This window comes from Pristis pectinata, chromosome 2 (assembly GCF_009764475.1).
Source record: "Pristis pectinata isolate sPriPec2 chromosome 2, sPriPec2.1.pri, whole genome shotgun sequence".
Taxonomy (NCBI): Eukaryota; Metazoa; Chordata; class Chondrichthyes; order Rhinopristiformes; family Pristidae; genus Pristis; species Pristis pectinata.
The window spans coordinates 24,160,549-24,183,449 of record NC_067406.1 but is presented as its reverse complement, the minus strand read 5'-3'; the positions used below and the strand labels follow the sequence as shown (position 1 = coordinate 24,183,449).

The 22,901-nt window shown below is 42.2% G+C and overlaps 1 protein-coding gene across 1 annotated transcript in view; it reads left to right on the top strand.

The window, feature by feature from the left end:
* The window catches only part of LOC127580433 (lipoxygenase homology domain-containing protein 1-like), a 94,379-nt gene that overhangs the window by 58,974 nt on the left and 12,504 nt on the right, over nucleotides 1-22,901 (top strand). The window contains exons 22-32 of the mRNA XM_052033907.1: nucleotides 507-655; nucleotides 1,679-1,783; nucleotides 3,171-3,299; nucleotides 5,848-6,012; nucleotides 7,963-8,144; nucleotides 10,710-10,826; nucleotides 12,975-13,137; nucleotides 17,061-17,215; nucleotides 18,097-18,306; nucleotides 20,064-20,211; nucleotides 20,950-21,158. Of these exons, the coding sequence (XP_051889867.1) occupies nucleotides 507-655; nucleotides 1,679-1,783; nucleotides 3,171-3,299; nucleotides 5,848-6,012; nucleotides 7,963-8,144; nucleotides 10,710-10,826; nucleotides 12,975-13,137; nucleotides 17,061-17,215; nucleotides 18,097-18,306; nucleotides 20,064-20,211; nucleotides 20,950-21,158 (1,732 nt within the window). The remainder of the gene's footprint in view (nucleotides 1-506; nucleotides 656-1,678; nucleotides 1,784-3,170; nucleotides 3,300-5,847; nucleotides 6,013-7,962; nucleotides 8,145-10,709; nucleotides 10,827-12,974; nucleotides 13,138-17,060; nucleotides 17,216-18,096; nucleotides 18,307-20,063; nucleotides 20,212-20,949; nucleotides 21,159-22,901) is intronic.

The following is a 22,901-nucleotide window of genomic DNA, read 5'->3' as shown; positions in this document are numbered from 1 at the left end:
CAGGAAGACCAGGCAAACCTGGCAGTTCTCAACCTGTTTGGGTTTTTAAAGTAAATCAACAGTGTTATTTTTTAGCTCATAAACCATCAGAGTCATTGCATTCATTCCAAATTTCCCATCATGGGATTCAATTCACTATCTCCTGGATTTGAGATTCCAGTTCCAGTAGTCAGTATGGCCTATTATTCCCACTGACTTGTCAATATAATTTTGCCATCAGTGTGGATTCTTTTCCCAAGGGCACCCAAGCTGTCAAATTAACAATGGTATTTGGGCACATTTTATTGATCATTGACAGTCAGTACTCATCAAGCTGCAGAGATCCTTGGCATAAAAAAACAATTGTTGCACTAACATCTTTTATAAAGGTTGAGGGGAAAGGTGCAGTAATATGGACTTCCTTTTTAATGGACACATTTACCTGAAGCTATTATGCAGATGGAAGGCCACTATCAAGGGAAAATGGATGAGTTCTTTATGTACAAGTTACTGTTCTCCTCTACCAGGTACTTCTTCCCTTGTGAACGATGGTTAGCTGTTGATGAGGATGATGGCCAGATAGCAAGAGAACTGGTTCCTGTGGATGAGGCGTTCCTGAAAAACAATATGGACACAGATGTGCAGTCTCAAGCAACGCTAGGCTTGGAACAAAAAGGTGAAAAATGTTATTGCAAGAAGCATCTCTGTAAACAGACAGCCAATGTGTTTGTGTTTTGAATTCACACCAACAGATATTCGCTCCATCTGCCTCTTCTGTTTTTCTCTCTGCCTCCATCCGTCACCCACCTGCCTCCGTCTCCCAACTCCACCCCTTCCCTCTCCTATCTGGCTCGACCTGGCTCATCCTTCACCCCTCCTCAGCCCACCAATCACCTCAGGCTCCTGTTTCACCACTCCCCGTCTCCTCTTTATACTGGCCATCTCCCCTCTCCACTCTCAGTCCTGATGCAGGGTTTTGACACGAAACATTAATAATTCCTTTCCCCCCACAGATGCTGTTCAATCAGCAGTGTACCTCCAGCTGTGCACCCCTCCCCTTATTCTGGCTTCTGCCCTCTTCCTTTCCCGTCCTGATGAAGGGTCTCAGCCCGAAACATCGACAGTTTATTTCCCTCCGTAGATGCTGCCTGACCTGCTGAGTTCCTCCAGCACTTTTTGTGTATCTCCAGCAAATTGTTTATTTGCAGCAAATATTCCTTACCTGGTCTGCACTCTTTGTGTCTCACCCTGGTGCCCTGATTGGGCCTCACCTTTGTCTCAGTAGACCAGAATCCATAATCAAGACAGAGACTGAGGGAGTGCTGCAGTTAGAGGTGTATTTTTCAGAAGAGATATTAAACTGATGTTAAGAGATGATAAGCCACTCCTCAATACAAGAACAGGAGAACTAGACAGAGAGATTGTTCATCTATTCCACCGCTGTGTTTGCAAGTTGTTATGACTAAAATAACCACTGTATAGAAGTGACTTCAAAAATACTTAATTAGCTGTGAAGTACTTTGAGATGTCCTAAGGGTCTTCAAGGTGTTTTATAATTGCACTACAGTTCTTTGAATAGTGTGGAGGAGTTGAACACTGGCACATTCAGATTATACCAAAGCCTGGCTGATTTCAGTTAATGTTTCTCCAAATGTGGCCCTTTCCAAAAATTGACCGATGCAACCAATGTTCCCACCAGCTCAGTCCACCACCTACAACGTGAGGATAAAAACTGGTGAGAAAAAGAATGCAGGAACGGATGCCAATGTGTTCATTATCCTGTTTGGTGAGAAGGATGACACAGGTAAGAAGGCTTCTCTATTTCATAATTAGACAAACAAGAAAGGATACTAGTGAAGACTCACAATTACATGTAGGGTTTGTATCCAGAACTGAGAGCTGTACCAGCATAAGCTACCAAGTGGAATGAAGAACAGGAAGGAGTGAGAGTCATTCCTCTCTGGGGGCAGTTCTCTTACACACTGCAGTATCAGTTGAAGAGTAGTGCTGTCAAGGGTTTGATACACATCACCCTACCCTTTCTCACTCAGGTCAATGATGTGAGAAAAGAGAACCATTATATATAGAATAACTGAAAGGAGTTCATAAAAGAGAATACATTCTCTTTAATAATAGGAACCAGTTACCAAAATCAATAACTGTCTTAAATTGGTAAATTGGTTTATTATTGTCACACGTACCAAGGTACAGTGAAAAACTTGTTTTGCCTACTGTTCATACTGATCAATTCCTTACAACAGTGCTTTGGGGTAGTACAAGGTAAAACATTAACAGAATGCAGAATAAAGTGCTACAGTTACAGAGATAGTGCAGTGCAGGTAGACAATAAGGTGCAAGGTCATAACAAGGTAGATTGTGAGGTCAAGAGTCCACCTTATCGTACAAAGGAACCGTTCAATAGTCTTATAACAGCAAGATAGAAGCACATACCACCTTGAGCCTGGTGGTACGTGCTTTCAGGCTGTTGTATCTTCTGCCTGATGGGAGAGGAGAGAAGAGAGAATGTCCAGGGTGGGTGGGGTCTTTGATTATGTTGGCTGCTTTAACGAGGCAGCGAGAAATGTAGACAGAGTCCATAGAGGGGAGGCTGGTTTCCATGATGCGCTGGGCTGTGTCCACAACTCTCTTCAGTTTCTTACAGTCCTGGGCAGAGCAGTTGCCATACCAAGCTGTGATGCATCCAGATAGGATGCTTTCTATGGTGTATCGATAAAAATTGGTGAGGGTCAAAGGGGACATGCCAGATTTCTTTAGCCTTCTGAGTTGTCAATATTTTGTTGCTTTCACTTCTAGAATTTTTATTGTCACTACTTCCAAGCTAATTAATAGACAATGGTGAAAGTTTAGTTTAATATTGCCCCACGATTGGAGTTGGGATCGTCCTGGGAAGTAGATCAGAAAAAAAGAAGCAATATACTGCTGCTATTTTTTGTTCTAATGCTGCCAGTAGTGCATCATTCTCATGAAGTAAATCCTATTTCCCTTCTTATCCTGCAGATTTCATTAATTTTATTTATTTAGTCTGTTTATTTAGTCTGTTTTTAAATGCAATCCAAATTCACTGTCACTCTGTGAATTAGTAGGCCAGACTGCTGATTGCTACACAAATATACCTGAAAGCACATCCAGGGATTTTTCTTTACACAAATCTGTTTTTTGTCGAATTCTAGGAATTGTCAATCTCAAGGCATCAAAAAATCATAAGAATAAATTTGAAAAGGGAAATATTGATGAGTTTACTATAGAGGCTGTGGACATTGGAGCACTGAAAAAGATCCGAATAGGACATGATAACTATGGTAAGCACCTTCCGATAGTCCTCATAATACAGGAACCTCTCACGTAGGCTGAGCAGAAATGAGAAGCTATAGAAACCTAGCTGCCAAGTTGGTTATTGATCTAAGCTCACGCAGCTTTTGGAACCTTTCCTGTTCCACAACCTGCACGTAATGAATGCCCTCAAGGGTACAATCTCTTTAATCTACCAAGGGCAAATTCTGCAGAATTGTTCTTTGCAAAAAGACTCACGAAAATGATGAATCAGCATTCACGGAGAGTGCATCTCGCTTAAGATCTCAGTCCAGCCAGTCATTCAATTTATATTAAAGCACTCTCTATGTATGATTTTTGGCAAGCTGGAGTCCATTTAAGTGCCACGATTCACTGACAACATCAGATGCTGATGTTGTTTGACAATTATTAGGCAACTGTCATTGAAGAACATAAGGCAAGAAATGGGTTCTATTCTCTGTTCCAGATACCCCAGACAGTGGGAGCAATTCTTAAGATACAAGATTTATGCCCCCACTTTGCATATAATGTGCTTTTCTTCTATCTTTTTTAGGATCTAGCATCACTGGCTAAGCCTCTATTTATTGCCTATCCCTGATTCCTCTTCAACTGCTGGACCATTTCACAGAGTGTTTAAGATTCAAGCACATGGATAAGCCTTAAGTAACACACAGATCAGACCAGATAAGGATACAGATATCCTCTCCTAAAGGGCATTAGTGAACCAAATGGTTTTTTTTATGGTGATCTGGTAGTATTATGGCTAATGGCTAGTTTCTTTTTAATTGCAGATTATTAACTGAACTTAAATTCCACTGCTGCTATGGTGGGTTTTGGACAAGTTTCTGGATTGTTAGTCCAGTAATTTATATGTTGCACCATTACCACATCTTATAGAGTATAGAGTTAAACGGCTAGACATTTGCAATATTTCAATGGAGAAAAATTACAGGGTTGTGTCAAAAGGACTGGAGGAGAGGTACTAACTCGGTTTCTCTTTGCACAAATACAGTGAGTTAAGATATCTTTATTAGTCACATGTACATCGAAACACATCTTTTGCATAGAGTGCTCTGGGGGCAGCCCGCAAGTGTTGCCATGCTTCCTGCACCAACATATCATGCCCACAACTTCCTAACCCGTACGTCTTTGGAATGTGGGAGGAAACCGGAGCATCTGGAGGAAACCCACGCAGACACGGGGAGGACGTACAAACTCCTTACAGACAGTGGCCGGAATTGAACCCGGGTCGCTGGTGCCGTAAAGCGTTATGCTAACTGCTACACTCATACCCTTCTTGTGTGCCGAGATACATTCTATGAAGTGTAGCTCTGATGTTGTTTAATGAATATCGAGCGAATGAACACTCTGCTGACTTCCAATGAAACCCAATAGCAGGTCTGGTCCTTCAAGTCTTAGGCTCAGTAAAGCAACAACCAGCAGAGTCAGCCCACCACATTTGGAGGCAACAGATGGAGAGTCGCCCTTGATCACATGTGCATCGTGGTAGCAACCACATTGTAATTGTTCTTCTGAAATTAATTTTCTTTGAGCACTTGTACATACAGTAACTGTGCTACCTGGACAGCACATAACATCCATGGCTAACAGGCTGTGTTAAGTTGGAAGTTTAACAGAAAGAAAGAATAGTGTTAGGCAACAACTTGAGTATTGCACCCAAATCTCGCCACCTGACCTTAAGACAAATTTGAAGGTCCTGGAGAGGTTACAGAAAAGGTTTACTATACTGCTTCCAGGGATGAGGAATTTCAGTAATGTCAGACTGGAGAAGCTAAGGCTGTTTTCCTTGGAGCCAAGAACTTTGTGAGCTCTGTAAGATCACTAATGAGAACAGCTTCCATCAATTTAGTCCATACTATTTAGGTGGAGTAAATTGATGGAAGCTGTTCTCATTAGTGAATGGTTCAGGGAGTAAGGGGCATGGACTTAACATTTTGGATGAAAGATAGAAGGGGGACGTGAGGAAAACTTCTCTTACACAGATAGTTGTTGTGATCTGGAGCTCAGTGTATATAGGGGTGGTGAAAGCAAAATCTATCAAAAGCTTTCAAAAGGAATTGAATAGGGACATGTAGGAAAATAGTTTGCAGGGCTGGGGAAAGAACTGGGGAGTGGGATAGATAGGATTGCTGCACTATGAGCAAGCATAAAGCTGATGGCCTCCTCTGTACTGTAAAAATTCTGTGCTAACAAACGGAAGCATTTTTCCTTGTTGCCCTCTAGTAGGCAAATCCAAGCTGTTTGGTTGGATCTCTTTTCAAACATAAATGTAAGCACTCACACACAAACTTAGTGAAAAGTCTGTGAAATTTCCACTTGATTTGCAAAGCTAAGCCAGGACTTTATCTGACTCTCTTTATTGCCATAACTTGCAAGTTACATTCCACCCACACCAATTCCACCGCACCAGTACGGTTGCTTACCCTATAGTTGCTTCGTGACTTTACTTTTCATAAATATTTTTTCTTGACAAATGGTTGAACACAGTTCCCATTTCAGCATCAACTCTTTTATTTCCTTATGTTTTCTTTTCAGGAGGGTGTGCTGGCTGGTTTTTAGACTGGGTGGAAATCGATGCCCCCTCTCTTGGACAACTACTGCGCTTCCCATGTGGACGTTGGTTGGATAAAGCTGAGGATGACGGATACATAGTACGAGACCTCTTCCCTGCAGACCTACAGACCAAAGACTATGTTCCATGTATGTTACATCCTGCTACTTAAGTTAATAAGAGCTGTAGTTAATATTGAAAACAGTCTGAGCTAATGGGAAGAAAACATTATGCTCTATTAAGATATTATGCTATGAAGATGAATGGGGAGATTTGCCTCTTGGGATTCCATTGTGGAAGGATGTTTCTCATCACAGGGATCACAGATCACATGGTGTTCCCTCTGCCTTAATTTTCCATCTTTTTCACTTCCCAATCTAAGAATTGGCAACTTTGTGTTTCAATTTTTTTTCTCCAGATATATTCGTAAACCAGTTTCTCATTGCTTTGTCACACTCAGTCTAGGGTCTCAATTTGCACAACTCTGCCATTAGATGGTACATGAGCTCAGCTCCATGTCAGCTGGGGTCTGACAGATGGAAATGCTTTTCACAGACTAGACATATAAACTGTAGCAGATAACGTTGTCCCATCTGGGAGCTTGATATTTTTATTGCTTTTTTCACTTAAGATCTTGACAGAGTCCTGACTGGAATTTCTGCCTTGCCAGCAGAACTCCCCATTGGAGGCTGGGGAGGAAACTCAGCACCAATATCTGCAATCCCCACAGTGCATTCAAAGTCACAACTCTGGGATGGGCAGAGGCCATGCCCTGATCAAGGAGAGCAAGACCAGAAGATTCAGGCTTCCATCATTCGAAAATTGGCTGAAATGATACTTAAAACAGACTGCACCTCAAGTGCACATCCCCTACCATTGCACCCCTGTCTGCCCGAGTCCTGCAGTTGCACTTGCATCTTACAGCTGTACTGCTCCACAAGGCTCTACTGCTATAGCTGTCCCACAAAGTAGTGTGGTCTGTGAACAGGGACTGGGTCTCTGGTGGCAGAACTTTGAGACCCCATCCATCAACTACTCTGATGGCTTTCTGACAGCCCCTGGTATCAGAGGCCTTTTCTCCTCTCAATAAATATCTCTGATGATCAGAAATATATAGAATAATTGAAACCCAATCAATTAATTAAAACAAGCTCAAAAGAATTTTAGAAGATTATTAAATTGGAAGATAATTAAAATACATTAAATCACTGTAAATTAATTAAAGGTATTTAAAATATAAAGAAAAAGGAGGAAAAAATGAAATTTCACTTATCTTTTCAATGAAGATCGGCAACCTTATTCAAATAAATGGGGCTGCTCGAAATCCACTATGTGGTTGGCATAAAGCTAAGAGGCCATTACAAAGTCTATTTGCTCAAAATAGAGCAGTGTAGCCCTGGCGAGTCCAAAAGTGAGTGAGAGGTCAGATGTACCAGCACCTGACTTCCTTTAGTACGTCCGTGCAGCATTGAAAAGGAGCAGAAGATTGAACATGCTGAATCCCTAGCAGGACATTGATGTGTCTTCTCTGATGATAAGGACAGTGCAACCCACTATAAAACTGACTCACTCAGACAGGAAGCTCGGAGGTAACACTAACATATTAACGACGGTTAGACAGGTACATGAATAGGAAAGGTTCAGAGGGATATGGGCCAAACACAGGCAAATAGCACTGGCTAAGATAGTCACCTTGGTCGACATGGACAAGTTGGGCTGAAGGGCCTATTTCCATGCTGTATACCTCTATAATTTTTTTAAATAAAAAAATTGATAGCGAGACATTTAGTGCATTCCAATACCAAGAACCCCTCTTTAAAATAAATAACATAAGATCATTAGAACAGTTTATCTTGCCATTCAGTGACCTAAGACCATATACTGTGCCTGCTTTTGTCCCATTGTCCTTTGTAACAAAGCATAATGTTCCTCCCTTGAAAAGAAGAGCAAGGAGGAAGATTTTTGCTCTAAATCTCAATAACCATAGAAGCTAGTGAATCCATGAAAAGCAACGCGTGCACTTCTGGAAGCCTTTGCTTAACCACTGTAATAAGAAAGCAAAGGAGCTGAACATCTGCTTCTCCGTGTTACTGTTTCAGTTGTTCCATACGAGATCACTGTCCGTACCTCTGACATATATGGAGCAGGGACCGATGCAGATATCTTCATCGTCCTTTACGGGAGAGATGGCATCAGCAGCCACCAGAAGTCTCTGTGCGTTAACAAGCGAGAGCGAAAGATGTACTTCAAGAGAGGCGCTGTCAATAAGTTCATCGTAGAGGTGTGCAGATATCCTTTAAATTGATTTAATCCATCTGTGTACCTTCACAGGAAACCATGAAGATATTAAGCATCAAGATGAGGAAATATCAAATCTATACTATTATACTATTATCAGCTTGTCTAATTGGCTACTATGATACACTTCAACCCCATTTAATTATAACTCAAAACTTCATGGCATTAAGGAAGACAAACTAAAGGGTTGTTGAGTTGTGACCATTTTGATCATAGACCCACCCCAATAAAGTTCATCAGCACCTGAGGCTCAAGGCATCAAGTGCAACCATATTGCCCTGCCTGACTTCTCAGGTGAGCCCAGAACAGGTGGCAGGAGATCACGGGTGAAAGGTCCAATAGTCAGGGTCAGGAGGTAAATCAGCATCTTGGTCAAGATCATGCCCTCATTTGGGTTTCAGTCTGGATTACATCCTCAGTCAGGGTTCAAGGCTAGCATCATTACTGGTTCAGAGCATAAGTAAATAGTAACAGGAGCAGTCCGCCTGGCCTCTCCATCCCGCTCCATCGTTCTAAATGATCGTGGCTGATCTGCCTCAGGCCTCATCTTCTCTTCTGTGCCCTCATTTCCCATTTATCCATTTCCTTTGTTCACGAAAGGGAGTAGTGATAACTTGGGAATTACAGGCCAGTGGTGCTACTTCAGTGGTGGGCAAATTACTGAAGAGGATTCTTAGAGACAGGATTTATGGGCATTTGGAGAAGCATAGGCTGATTAGGGACAGTCAGCATGGCTTTGTGAGGGGCAGGTCATGCCTCACGAGCCTGATTGAATTCTTTGAGGATGTGTCAAAGCACATTGATGAAGATAGAGCAATGTATGTGGTGTACATGGATTTTAGTAAGGCGTTTGATAACGTTCCTCCTGGAAGGCTCATTCAGAAAGTCAGGAGGCATGGGATCCAGGAAAACTTGTTTGTGTGGATTCAGAATTGGCTCGCCCATAGAAGACAGAGGATGGTGGTAGATGGAATGTATTCTGCCTGGAGGTTGATGACCAGTGGTGTTCCACAGAGATCTGTTCTGGAACCCCTGCTCTTTGTGATTTTTATAAATGACTTGGATGAGGATGTGGAAGGGTGGGTTAGTAAGTTTGCTGATGATACAAAGGTTGGTGGTGTTGTGGATAGTGTAGAAGGTTGCTGTAGATTACAACAGGACATTGATAGGATGCAGAGCTGGGCTGAGAAGTGGCAGATGGAGTTCGACCCGGAAAAGTGTGAAGTGATACACCTTGGAAGATCGAATTTGAAGGCAGAATACAATGTTAATGGCAGGACTCAGTAGTGTGGAGGAACAGAGAGATCTTGGGGTCCATGTCCATAGATCCCTCAAGGTTGCTGCACAGGTTGATAGGGTTGTTAAGAAGGCATATAGTGTATTGGCCTTCATTAGTCAGGGTATTGAGTTCAAGATCCATGCGGTAATGTTGCAGCTCTATAAAACTCTGGTTAGACCACACTTGGAGTATTATGTTCAGTTCTGGTCACCTCATTATAGGAAGGGATGTGGAAGCTTTAGAGAGAGTGCAGAGGAGATTTACCAGGATGCTGCCTGGATTGGAAGTCAAGGCAAGAGTTGGGAGGTAGTTTGGGACCAGCCAAGGTGCAATCAATGATGGGGGAGAGCTGGGAGTGAAATCATTGAGCATGGAGTTTTGGTGGTGAGCTCACTGCAGGAAATGGCCCCCTCATTAATGGCCCAAATGGAGCTTGTTAATCTGAGACTTGAATTATTGAAATAAAAACAAAAAATGCTCAGAACATTCATCAGGTCATTTAATGGGCCCTGTTAGATGGTCATTACACTCACAACCTTGCTATTAGCAACACATTACAAAAGTGCTTAATCTGATCCTAACTACTACTTGTACTGCTGCATTAACCCATTTGGTCTCACCCTATCAGAGATAATTTCTGTGTTCTATCCATTCTTCTGCCCTCTCCTCTGCTACTGAAACTAACTTATTTTCTCTCTTTACCATTTCTGATGAAGGGTCCCAGGCCTGAAACTAGTTCTCTTTCACAGATGCTGCCTGACCTGCTGTGTGTTTCCAGCATTTTCTGCTTTTAAGTCAACTTGCCTTACCCCATCTAAGCCAAGCCTGTGTGTGACTCCAGGCACATAGCAATGTAACGGCCTTCTGAAAACCATACCATTCAAGGGGAGTTAGAGAAAGGCAATAAATGCCAATAACCCCCAAATCTTATGAACAATTGCAAAAATGTGGAGACCAGTAGTTTGATCAAATTCCTGATGTGTGCTCTCAGAGGATGGGGTCCTTTGAATGGAGCACTGGTTTGGCATCAGTAGGAGCTCAGAAATGAATCAGTAGACCAGGCCCACTGGATTTGAAACAAGGTGGCTGGAGCTTTATTTGTACTTGGATTTGTAACATCCCATTTCAAACTGCTGGATGTTAGCAAGTTGCCAAAATCAAAACCGTTCCATCTCTCACATTGACAATCTTTCTGAACAAATCTTGAAGAGCAAAAGGCATTAAATGAGATGTAAGGTAAAAACTGTGACAAAGCCCTTTTCTTTTCAGTTGGAGGATGTTGGGGAGTGCATTGAGAAGATCCGAATTGGACATGATGGTCGAGGCATCAACTCTGGGTGGCACTTGGATAGTGTGGAGATCCGACGACTGCTTTCAAAGGGGAAGGTCAGTTTCATTACAGATATTGACCTGGATTCCCTGATTTCTAAGTAGATCCCAGGGAAGGCCAGTGAAGCAGAGTCTATTAATGTGTTCATCAGCCCCCGGGCACATTTAATTTCCTCTCCTGTTGCACTATTTAACATTGTTTGTGCAAAATCCCTTTGCCTATTATATTAATTAGTCTCTACCTATTCTCAACTGCACTTTTAACTGAGTTTATAACTGAGCTGCTTGAGTGACCTTCATTCAGAAAGCATTCAAGGGAATTTTACCTACACTTTGAGGCATGCACACCCTGAGGAAATTAAAACCCCAGAAGTGTTTTGTAGAGAAAAGCTCCAACAATATGCAGATCTGTCAAAAAAGATATCTAGGTAATTTGTTCTTACTGTTATCATGATTCACACATTGTTAAATTGCCTAATTCGTTTCCTGATCTTTTTTTTCCTGCCTAATCTCACCTGAATCAACCATTCCACTTCTGTATAAATGAGCTGAACAGCAACTTGCTCAATTATGGTGAAGACCCTCCTAGCCCAGACACTGAGAGCTGCACAGAATCAGCTCAGTACTCTCAGTCCCTGAGGTGAGCATGCTTGGCCTCTAGTTGGCTTGTCCTTGCTGGGGTGGAGGACTGAGTTCAAGGACTTGAATTCTGCCGTGGCAAGATGTTGTATGCCAATGCACACTAGGACGTGCTCGGAAGATTCAACAACCCAATTCCTGAAACGTTGACCGCCTGCTTTTCTCCATGGATGCTGCCAGGCCTGCTGAGTTCCTCCAGCACCATAGTGTTTTTCACCCAATTTCTTTTACTGACTGAGAATTCCAAGCTATTGGCATAGCAATGTCAAAGGGCTGCCCGTGAGGAGTTTAACCTGGTGTCCCTGGCCTTTGAGCACAGAGAATCCCATCATCATGCTTGCGAATCTTTAAATCAAAATATTGGGGAATGAAAAGTGGTAGAGTCTCTGTATGGCCGATAATGTGTGCTCTCTCTGGACTACACACCACCTGTTCAGATCTAGAGAGTTCATGGCGGAGATTATCAATGATGGAGGCTAAAGGATCTTGTAGTGTGTACAGACTGCTGGAGTTTAACCAGCTTTCATCATGTGGTACATCCAGCTCGCTCATTAAGATAAGATTTCCTTATTAGTCACGTGTACATCGAAACACACAGTGAAATACATCTTTTGCGTAGAGTGTTCTGGGGCAGCCTGCAAGTGTCGCCACGCTTCCAGTGCTAACATAACATGCTCACAACTTCCTAACCCATACGTCTTTGAAATGTGGGAGGGAACCGGAGCACCCGGAGGAAACCCACGCAGACACAGGGAGAACGTACAAACTCCTTACTGACAGCGGCTGGAATTGAACCAGGGTCGCTGGCACTGTAGTAGCATTGCGCTAACCACTACACTACCGCTAGACCATAGGATTCCAAATCAGTCAGAATTAAGAAAGTTCCCATCGAACATTAAACAGCCGTCCTTTTTCCACCCCATCCACTCACAAGTTTATCACTGATATCTGCAGTGCCCCGGACTGTTTGATTTGGGGGGGAGATTGAAACTGCTATGACTATCTTATAAGGTTGGTCACAGGACTTTAAGAAATGAGTCACTGGTAAAAGTGGAGGTAGTTCAATATAGTTTTGTTTGTCTTATATCATTTGTTGAGAGAAGAATAAACATACAAATCAGATGCATATAAAATAAAAATGAAGGAATCCTTACATTTATGTCGCACCTTTCATGTTGTAAATTACTACAGCCGATAGATTATTTTTGTAGAGTTGTCATTGTTGTTTGAGTGGCAGCCAATTTGTGCACTTATAAAATTTCACAAACAGCTATGAGATGAATGACCAGCTAATATAATTTTGGTGCCACCCCATTGGTTGTTGAGAGGATTTCCTCTGCATTTATTCATAAGGTGCCATCGGTTGTTCTCAGAGGGCAAGGGATATCTCCAGTACTACAGTGCTACCTCATTAACCATTGAGGTACCAGTCTAGCTTACCTGGGGAATGGTTGGGAATTGAATCTATGATCTTCTGATTTAGGGATAAGAGTTCCACCTCTAAGTCAAGGAAACAAAGTTTATGGGCGTCCATGTAGCTAAAATGTCACATTAATTCAATGCCAGGGCTCAGAAACGATTGTTTTTCCCTGTGAGCGCTGGCTGGCAAAATCCGAAGATGATGGAGAAATCATCCGAGAACTGGTGCCCTTAGAGATTATTCAGAAAAAGCTACTGAAAGATGGGACCCTGAGGCAGACTGAAAATACAGTGGAAGACGCACTGGAAAGTGAGTATCTCTGCAGTGAGGGAAAGAACAAGAGATGCTGAAAAGATTTGGTGCATCTCCTTCTGTGTCTTCAAAAGGCAGACGGAGGTGCTTGCCCTGGGGGACATCTCAAGACTGGGGATGGGGGTGATGGCCATGTACTGCCATTTCTCAGCTGAGCTGTTGTATTCTCCAACCAGATTAAAAATTCACCTTTGTGAAGAGGAAACAAAGGATTGCACCAGGTCACACTCCTGTACCTTCTGGTAGCCAGTTATGGAACACAGCAGGAACAAATTGTTAACATGCCATTTTACTGTAGACCTAGAGTCACAGAGTTGTACAGGACAGAAACAAGCCCTTTGGCCCACTACATCCACACCAACCTTTATGCCCATCTACACTAATCCCATTTGCCCACATTAAGACTAAATCCTTCTAAGGCCTTATCTATTCGTGCCTACCTAAATGCCTCTTAAACAAAGTGAATGGATCTGATTCCACCACCACTCTCTATGTAAGAACTTTTCCCTCAGATCCTCTTTAAAATTCCTTCCTCTTCAGTGTATGATGCCCTCTTGCTTTTGGTATTGGTATTGGTATTGTATTGGTATTGGTTTATTATTGTCACTTGTACCGAGGTACAGTGAAAAACTTGTCTTGCATACCGATCGTACAGGTCAGTTCATTACACAGTGCAGTTACATTGAGTTAATAAAAAGATTTAGGCTATCTACCCTTTCTATAATTTTAATGTACCTCTGTGCAGTCATCCCTCACAATCTTGGGAAAACAAACCAGGCCTATCCAATCTCTCTCCATAACTAAAGTCCTCCAATCCAGGGAACATCCTGGTGAATCCCCTTTGCACTCTCTCCAGCACAATCACATCTTTCTAATGGTGTGGTGACCAGCACTGCACACAATGTTCCAAGTAGGCAGCGTGCAATCCATTAAAACCAAGCAGGGCATAGCTAAATAAGAGACACCTTTCCCCCTTTCTGACATCTCCACAAGTAGTTGACTTCCTTGCTAATCAATGCTTCACAGAGCAGCACAAAAGATTCTCTGCCTATGGGGGTGAAAGTATTGAAGAAAGAAGTTAAGGATCAGCCTCTTACATATGATGGGTAAGGGAGGTGAGAAAGATTGGTCCTGAACTTCCAAGTGAGGAATTCCTTAGATATAGAAGTTTATATCAATCCTGAAATGACTCAAGGTAATCAGAAAACCTGCTGTTTTTTATTTATGCAAGTTTATGCCCCGAATAATCCTCCTAACTTTAATGGGCATTTACATCTGTAATTGTTTGTTGCCAATATGCACCACTGAGTAAAGATCTATAACTGGAACCCTGGCAAATTTTGGCATCTCCCCAATATTAGGTAAAGAAATTCCACTCGTAACTCTTGATGGTGGCATCTGATATCAGCCTCCTGAAACAGAGATACAGAACAGAGAAAATAGGAGCAGGGGTAGGACTTTCAGCCCTCTGGGCTTGCTCTGCCATTCAATATGATCATAGCTGATCATCCACTGCAGAACCTGTTCCTGCCTCTTCTCCATACCCCTCAATCTTTTTAGCAGTAAGCAATATATCTACCGCCTTCCTGAATAAATTTAATGGCTTGGCTTCCACTGCCTCCTGTGTTAGAGAATTCTGCAGATTCACCACCCTCTGGATGAAGAAATTTCTCTGAGTCTCGGTTATAAAAAGGCATAGCCCATGTCCTGTGGCTGAGAGCCCCAAATCTCCAGCCATTGGAACGTCCTCTCTGCATCTGGCCTGTCAAGAACTGTTGGAATATTATAGCTTTATGTGAGATCCCCACTCATTCTTCTAAATTCCAGTGACTATCGGCCTAACTGACTCAATCTCTCTCCTCATAAGTCAGTCCTACCATCCATGGAATCAGTCCAGTAAATCTTCATTGCATGCCCTCTATGGCAAGAATATCTTTCACAGATAAGGACACCAAAATTAACATAAAATTCCAGATGGAGTCTCACCAAGGCCCTGTACAACTGCAGCAAGACATCCTTGCTCATGTCCTCAGAACCTCTTGCAATGAAGGTCAATAAACCACGTGTTTTCCAAACTGCTTTCTCCACCTCAAGCTTGTTTTCATTGGCTTGTTTCACCTTCCCTTTTCCCAACTCATCACCATCATTCAAATGCTAATCTGTCTTTCCTAGAACCACATTTCTAATCTCACATTTAACCATTTAAAATACATCTGCCATGCATTTTTCCATTCACTATAACTCACATTGGAGGCTCCTTGCATCCTCCGCACAATTCACAATCCCACCCCACTCACCCACCTCCCCCCCACCCCCCAGATTTGTGCCTTCTGTAAACATGGAGATGCTATATTTAGTTCCTGCACCTATTTGCAGTGAATAGGTGAGACCCAGCACTGATCCCTTCGGCGCCCAGTAGTCACTGCCTGCCTCCAGAATAACAACTGTTTATTCCTACACTCTGTTTCCTGTTTGACAACCAATCCTTTGCTATAAATTTACACACTAACCTCTTAAATGGGACATTATCAAAAGCCTTCTAAAAGTCCAAATACACACATCTTCTGGATGTCCCTTTATCTTTTCTACCAATAACATCCTCAAAAAACTCCAATAGATTTGTTAAGCATGAGCCCTTTCATAACCATATGGCAACTTTGAACAATTCTATTAATGCTTTCCTCATCTTGTGTTATTGCATCTTTTATAATTGATTCTAACATTTTCCCCACCACTGGCATTAGGCTGACTGTTCTATAATTCCCTGCTTTATCTCTTCCTCCTCTTTTAGATAGCAAGGTTACATTTGCAACTCTTCAATTTATAGGAACTGCTCTAGAATCTAAAGAATTTTGGAAGATGACCGCCAAGGTTCTCATTACTTCCAGGGCCACTTCCTTTACCACTCTGGGATGTAGATTATTAGGCCCTAGGGATTTGTCAGTCTTTAGCCAGATTAAGACCAAAAAAATCTTGCCCTATTCCTTCCTGGTCATGCCTCAGGCAGGAAGCCACCTTTAACAGTTGAATGTATAGCAGCCCATGCAGTATTCCTGATTATGATCCAAGGTACAAATGAAGCTATCTAGGTCGGCACAATCACCATTAACAGCTCACCAAGGGATATGTTCCATGTATTGCTTCACCACTAAGCCCATATCACTCTACCTCATCCAGTAAGCATTATATCCTATTGTGTTTGGCTAGTGCTTCTGTGAAGTGCTTTGGGACGTTTTATCATATTTAAAAGCACAGTATATATTATTGTTGTTATAATTCCCACCTTAAATAAATCAGTCAATGGCTCGACTGATGACAGTTTACTTATTGGAGATCACCTTAACTTTGAATAAAGATGTAAAACAGGTGGGATCAGCTCAGTGAGTCTTGTTGCACCTCTTCCATTTACTATTGATTGGTGGAGGTATACTGAACAGGTAATATTGCACATTAGTTGATAGTGCACATTATACACTGTTGTCTGACATCAAAATCATGCACCTGTGGCGACTCACCTTACCGATATCGAACCGGCTCCTGAGATCGCGAGCATCCTCAGAGGCCCCGACCCAAGATGGCGCGGGGCCCTCCTTCTTCTCCATCGTTGGGCTAGGAAAGCCCGCACACGGGAAGGTCAGGTGACCCGCGTGTGACGCCAGCGCGGGAACTGAAGCGTGGGAAGAGTTTCGGTATTAAAAGGCGCACCGCGCCCCTGTCGAGCAATCGACTTCTGACTCCAAGCAACAGACTCCGTGTCTTTATTCTATAGTAGTGTAGCACACCATTGAATTCACAACACAAATTGTATCACTAATTAGCCTGAAGTTATAAATAGTTTGAATATTTTAACTTGTCTTTGGATTATGTTTAACCTCTAAATTACATGCAAATATCCCTTAATGATGCCTGTTTGATTGAAGCTCACAGTTATAAGATTTCTGTGTACACTGGTGATGTCTACAGAGGAGGAACAGATGCAAATGTCTTCCTCACTATCTACGGAGACCTGGGAGACACAGGAGAAAGGAAACTGAGTAAATCTGAATCACACTCCAATAAGTTTGAACGAAACCAGGTTAGTGTGCAGCTTTGGATAAGAGTGGAACATAGGAACTGGGGGAGGCCAGACAACTGCTTTGTATCTCAACTCCACTGAATTGACTTCGACCATAACCAGGGATAGCTTTCATTTGTTTTATGGATGAAAGCTGGTTATAGCTCATCAACAACGATAATATGTTTTTTTATCAGTAAAGCTATTTGCATTGGATGGAATTGCAGTGATACAGCTGGGGAAGAAAGTAGGCAAATCTCGGGGGAAAGCCAAGGGTCAAGCCTGGAGTATCCTGCTCTCCTCTGCTTAGGGATTCAGGCCTTTCATGCCTTGATCACCTCACCCTGTGTGTTCAACAGTGCTTGTGAAGCCAAAATCCAGGAGACCTGTGGATTTATTTAGACCCTTTTTACAAATTTTTGCTTGAATCTAAAGAGCCTGTCATTCTTTCTGAAGCTACAGTACCCAAAATCCATCCAGCTATGAGTGCCAGACTTCCCACCCACCACCCCCTCATCCAGCAGCCCATCCACTGTGTATGGCTGATGCCCAACCCTGGCAAATGTGACAGAGTGAAAACAGGGTTGGGTAACAAGTGTGGTTCCTCCCAATCAACTGTCCATGGGAAAATCTAGCCTTTGACTCTGAGGGTCACATTTCCTTCTCGGAGGGACCACAATGCTGTAATGAACTAGTATTTTGTGCTAGAAACACTCAGCAGGTCTCTCTCAATAACAATCTTTCCCAGTTCTGATGAAGGGTCCAGGACTTGAAATATCTATGGTTGCTCTTTCAACAGATGCTGTCTGACTTGCTGAGTGGTTCCAGCGCTTTCTGCTTTTATTTCAGATTTCCAGCATCTGCAGATTTTTATTTTGATTTTTATTATCTTGTGCTAACAGGTTGATACATTCACCTTAGAAGCCGTAGACCTTGGCCAAATAAACAAGATCAAGATTCGCCATGACAACAGCATGGCAAGCCCCGATTGGTATTTGGAGAAGGTGGAAGTGCTTGATGTGGATTCAGAGGAGAACTACTTGTTCATGTGTGAACGCTGGCTTTCAAAGACTAAAGAGGATAAGAAAATTGAAAGGATATTGTATGCGAAGGTACTTTATGCACCAAATGCTTAAAAAGGGTGCACAACAACATAACATTGGTAGAGATCGGGTCACAGGATGAGAGTTGCATCCTTACAGTTTACATATTTGCTGTGCATGGGGGCGTATTTTTATTATCTGGAGTTTGGAACAGAAACAAAATATTTTTGGGTGGCAGTAAATTCAAATCAAACAGCAAAAGCATCTGGATTAGATGGGAAAATTGGCTGATGAGTGTCGCATTTACTGCACAAAGTGGACAAACGCAGGTTTATGGGAGAGGAGAGTGGAGGTAAACGATTAGAATATTCATGCACAATGCAACAGAGGCGAGAGATGTTGGGATTGAGAGGTGACTGATTGAAATCAATGTTGGGGAGTTGGGTAGCACTAAGTAAAACTGACTAGATTTAGAGCAATGTGGCCAGAGTTGAAGCATAACAGGCCAAACAACAGGACAAACCAAAGTAGCATCCAGTTTATTACTTATTCTTTAAGGATTACTTACTATTCAAGCACTGAAAATGCTTGCAGAAATGAATAATGTAAATTTCAATGTTCCTTTGATGAACTGAACTCCCACTCAAACAGAAGAGGGAAGGTGCAAGTGCAGGGCCATTTACACTGTTACGTACAAGGCTGTGGAAGAATTGAATGTCCTGCCTAGTGACACAGACCAGGCTGATAGTGCAGAAAACTTTAAGGGAGAATTGGAGAGATATTTGAAGATGTAGGCATTTTTTTGGTCAATAGAAACAGTATATGTAGGAAATCTTTGCTGGGTGGGTAGTATCTGTAAACAGAGAAACAAAGTTAACGTCCATTACTTTTGGTGAGTCAATTAGATTCTAAAGCTTTTACTGGTCTGGGACTTCATTAACCTTTTGTTTTGTAAAGGTCCTGATAATCTCATTTGGTGACAATAATATTAAGAATCCAAATCCATAATTGTCCCTTGAATGTTATAAAAGGAAATCACTATGTTCTCTCAGACACCCCTTGTTACTATATGTTATACTTCAGACATAATCTGGGGCTTCCAGATTGAGTTTGAGCCATAAAGTTCTACAGCACACAAACAGGCCCTTCGGTCCTCCATGCCCATTCTGACCTTTTTTGCCCATCTACGCTAATTCCATTTGCCCTCATTGGTCTCTATCCTTCTGTGCCTTGCCAATTTAAATGTCTAAGTGTCTCTTAACTGCAGTGATTGCATTTAACTCCACCACCTCCTCTTGCAGCGAGTTCCAGATGTCGGCCACTCTCTGTGTAAAAAAAACTTTCCCCTCAAAGCCCCTTTAAAACTTCTTCTCACCTTAAATCTATGTCCTTTTGTTTTTGATACCCCATACATGGGGAAAAGATTCTATCTACCCTATCTATGCCTCTTACAATTTATATATCTCTCGGGTCGCCCCTCAGCCCCCTTTCTGCCAGGGCAAACAAACCTAGCCCGTGAGCTTCTTTCACATCAGACCTGAAAAACACTTTGGTGGATAACAGTGCTCAGTGATATTGTTAATGGAAGATAACTAATGAGAAGTTTATTTAAATTATCATATCTCAACACAACTCTAAGCAACAGTCCTAAATTAAAACAACAAATATACAGAGCAACATCAAGGGGTTGATATCAGGATGTGTCAAAAACTAATGTAGGAAATTGAGAGGGGTATTGGAAGTTTGTGGAATAAAGATACTGACAGTATAGGTTTGGGAGGGAATGTTGTTCCATTTTGTTTGATGCTCTTTATTACTTTTCTTAGGGTTATGAAGGTGATCGGACCAGCGTTCACAGCTCTGCTAAAAGCCTACCTGGCTCTTCATTGAGTCTCCGGAATCTAAACAATAGTGCCCTTAGCAAGAAGGGGAAACGGAAAAGTATTATTGAAGATACAATTGAAGAAGGCCCTAGTAAGACTATACCCTTATAAGAAAAAAGGAAAAAATATTCAGCTCTTCATTAGTTATGTATGTGATGCATTACAAATCCTGCCACAGGAGCATTGTTGATACATCACATTCTCTCTCTCTCCAGCTTTCTTTCACTCCCTCTCACCCTCTCACTCGCTCACCCTCTTTCTCTCATCCCCTTTCACACTCTCTGTCAAAGGATATTGGCTCATTTCATACCAACCTGCTTTATTCTCACTTAGGATTCCAGGTCAGCTTCCACTGTGAAGTAACGTGTTAGCCTACAGCTTACGGATCACATTTTTGCCTTGCTGACCAGCATTACTTAGACTGGACAACAAGGGAAAGAGGAAGTCATTGAAGGTTAGGAGAGAGATGATAGAAGAAAAACACTGACTTGTTTTGATGACAGCCAGTTCTATTTTTCAGCACCATATGGAAATGACAGAACACAGTTGTCAAAAGTTATTTTGTGGACCTGTACCTAACACCTGGCCAGTTGGCTTTGCTATTTCCTGTCACTCAGGTTTACTATTCATTGTCAGTAACACACGGTACAAACAGCGAAAGCTGCTCAATTAGCTTTTTCACTGCTATCCCTAGAGAAGAATAGTCACCAGGAAGACTATTACAGGATCTATGATATAATCTTGTGTAACAGCCATTCTTGATGAGTTCATAGTTTGCGGTTAAATAACAACAAAGTAACACATATCCTTTACCCACATCTGTTTACAGCCATCCCCTACCACATAACAATTACCACAGGCCTGGAACGAGACGCAGGCACCACTAGCAGGGCTTACATCATCATCATGGCATCTCAGAAGATTCACACTGCACGAATGTGGCTGGAGCTTCCTGAAGAGAAGAATGGATTTCAACCTGGATCAGTGGAAAAGTTTCAGTTGGTGGGTTTGGACGTTGGAGATATCAAGAAAATTGAGGTGAGCTCAGTCAATGATTGCTGTCTCACAATATTTGAACTCCACAAATGGCTACCCAGGACTGGGTTGTAGGAAGCAGGAAGAGCCCATTTGACCAATTGTTGCTGCAAGAACATATTTGGATCAGTTCCTGTGGTTCACAATCAGAAATTAGGGAATAAAATCCAGATTTTTCCACCTTTCTTCCATGCCCTAATCTTCCTCCTGACTTCTGCCATTAAGATGCTAATTGCCTTCTGCTTCCTCCTTCATTCTTGTTCACCTGCACACTCAGACCCTGAACATCAGAGGGTTACTGAGCCTGGAGACCACTGCAACTGACCCAGTAATATTCTCATCTAAGGCATTCTCCCTTTCTCTCTCACACACACACACTCACGCACATACAAATGCTCATACTCTTTCACATTTACACCGACACTCACACATACTTTGGCAGCAACCCTCATTGCATTTCATTCCAAACTTTCAGTGAACCAGACTAACAAGTTTATAATTTGCACAACAAACCATCCCATAGCCTTTCAGAGTAAGACTACACTGAGCTTATTGTTCATGCAATTTACAGCAATAAACCTTTCTGAATTGGATTTGGACTCTGTCCCAAGGTGGAAAAGGTTACCCATTAAAATCAAGGGCATCAATTAACAGTTTTCAATATTCAAAACTCAAAACACTAATAAAATCCCAAAATCCTATAAAGAAGACTTTAATCAAATCTCTGACCAATTCACAATGGTGTTAAGCTGCCACAGGTGTATTAACTCGTGTGGTCATACTGAACGCTACAGAGTAATCAGTTTTACATTGACCCAGTGATGTCTCTGGCTTCTTAAGGTCATGATGCAGGAGTAAGCCATATCAACTCTCGAACCCACTCTGCCATTCACTAAGGTCATGACTGATCTCCTTCCTCAACTTTACTTCCCCATCTAATTCTAAAATCCTTTGATTCCCTCAGTACCCAAAAATTCCTGCAGTAACTGACCATCCACAGCCATCAAGGCTAGAACATCTGTAATATTCAAAACTCTCTGAATCAAGAAGTTACTCGGTAAGGCAGCCAGCATAATCGTAGACCCCACCCACCGGTCTCTCTTCTCCCCTCCCCCATCGGGCAGAAGATACAAAAGCCTGAAAGCACATACCACCAGGCTCAAGGACAGCTTCTATCCCACTGTTATAGACTATTCAACGGTTCCCTTGTACAATAAATTGGACTTTTGACCTCACAATCTACCTCGTTATGACCTTGCACTTTATTGTCTACCTGCTTTGCACTTTGTCTGTATCTGTAACACTTTATTCTGCATTCTGTTATTGTTTTACCTTGTACTACCTCAATGCACTGTGACGTATTGATCTGTACGAATGGTATGCAAGACAAGTTTTTCACTGTACCTTGGTACATGTGACAATAATAAACCAATTTACCAATTTACTTACCTAATTCTAAAAATTCCAGCCAGCATTGCAGTGTAGCACTGAGGAGTTGCTACACGATTGGAGGTGCTTCCTTTTGATTCAGACATAAGTGCAAAGCCTTGCCTACCTTATTAGGAAGGCACAAAAGACCCCATAACACTTAAAAGATGAGCCATTCTATGACCAGACATTGACCTGAAACACTAACTCTGCTTCTCCCTCCATTGGTGCTGTTGAACCTGCTGAGTACATACTGCATCTTCTGTTTCATTTCAGTGAAGACCAGAATGGTCTCCCAGTTCCTGCTGCTTGTGGGTC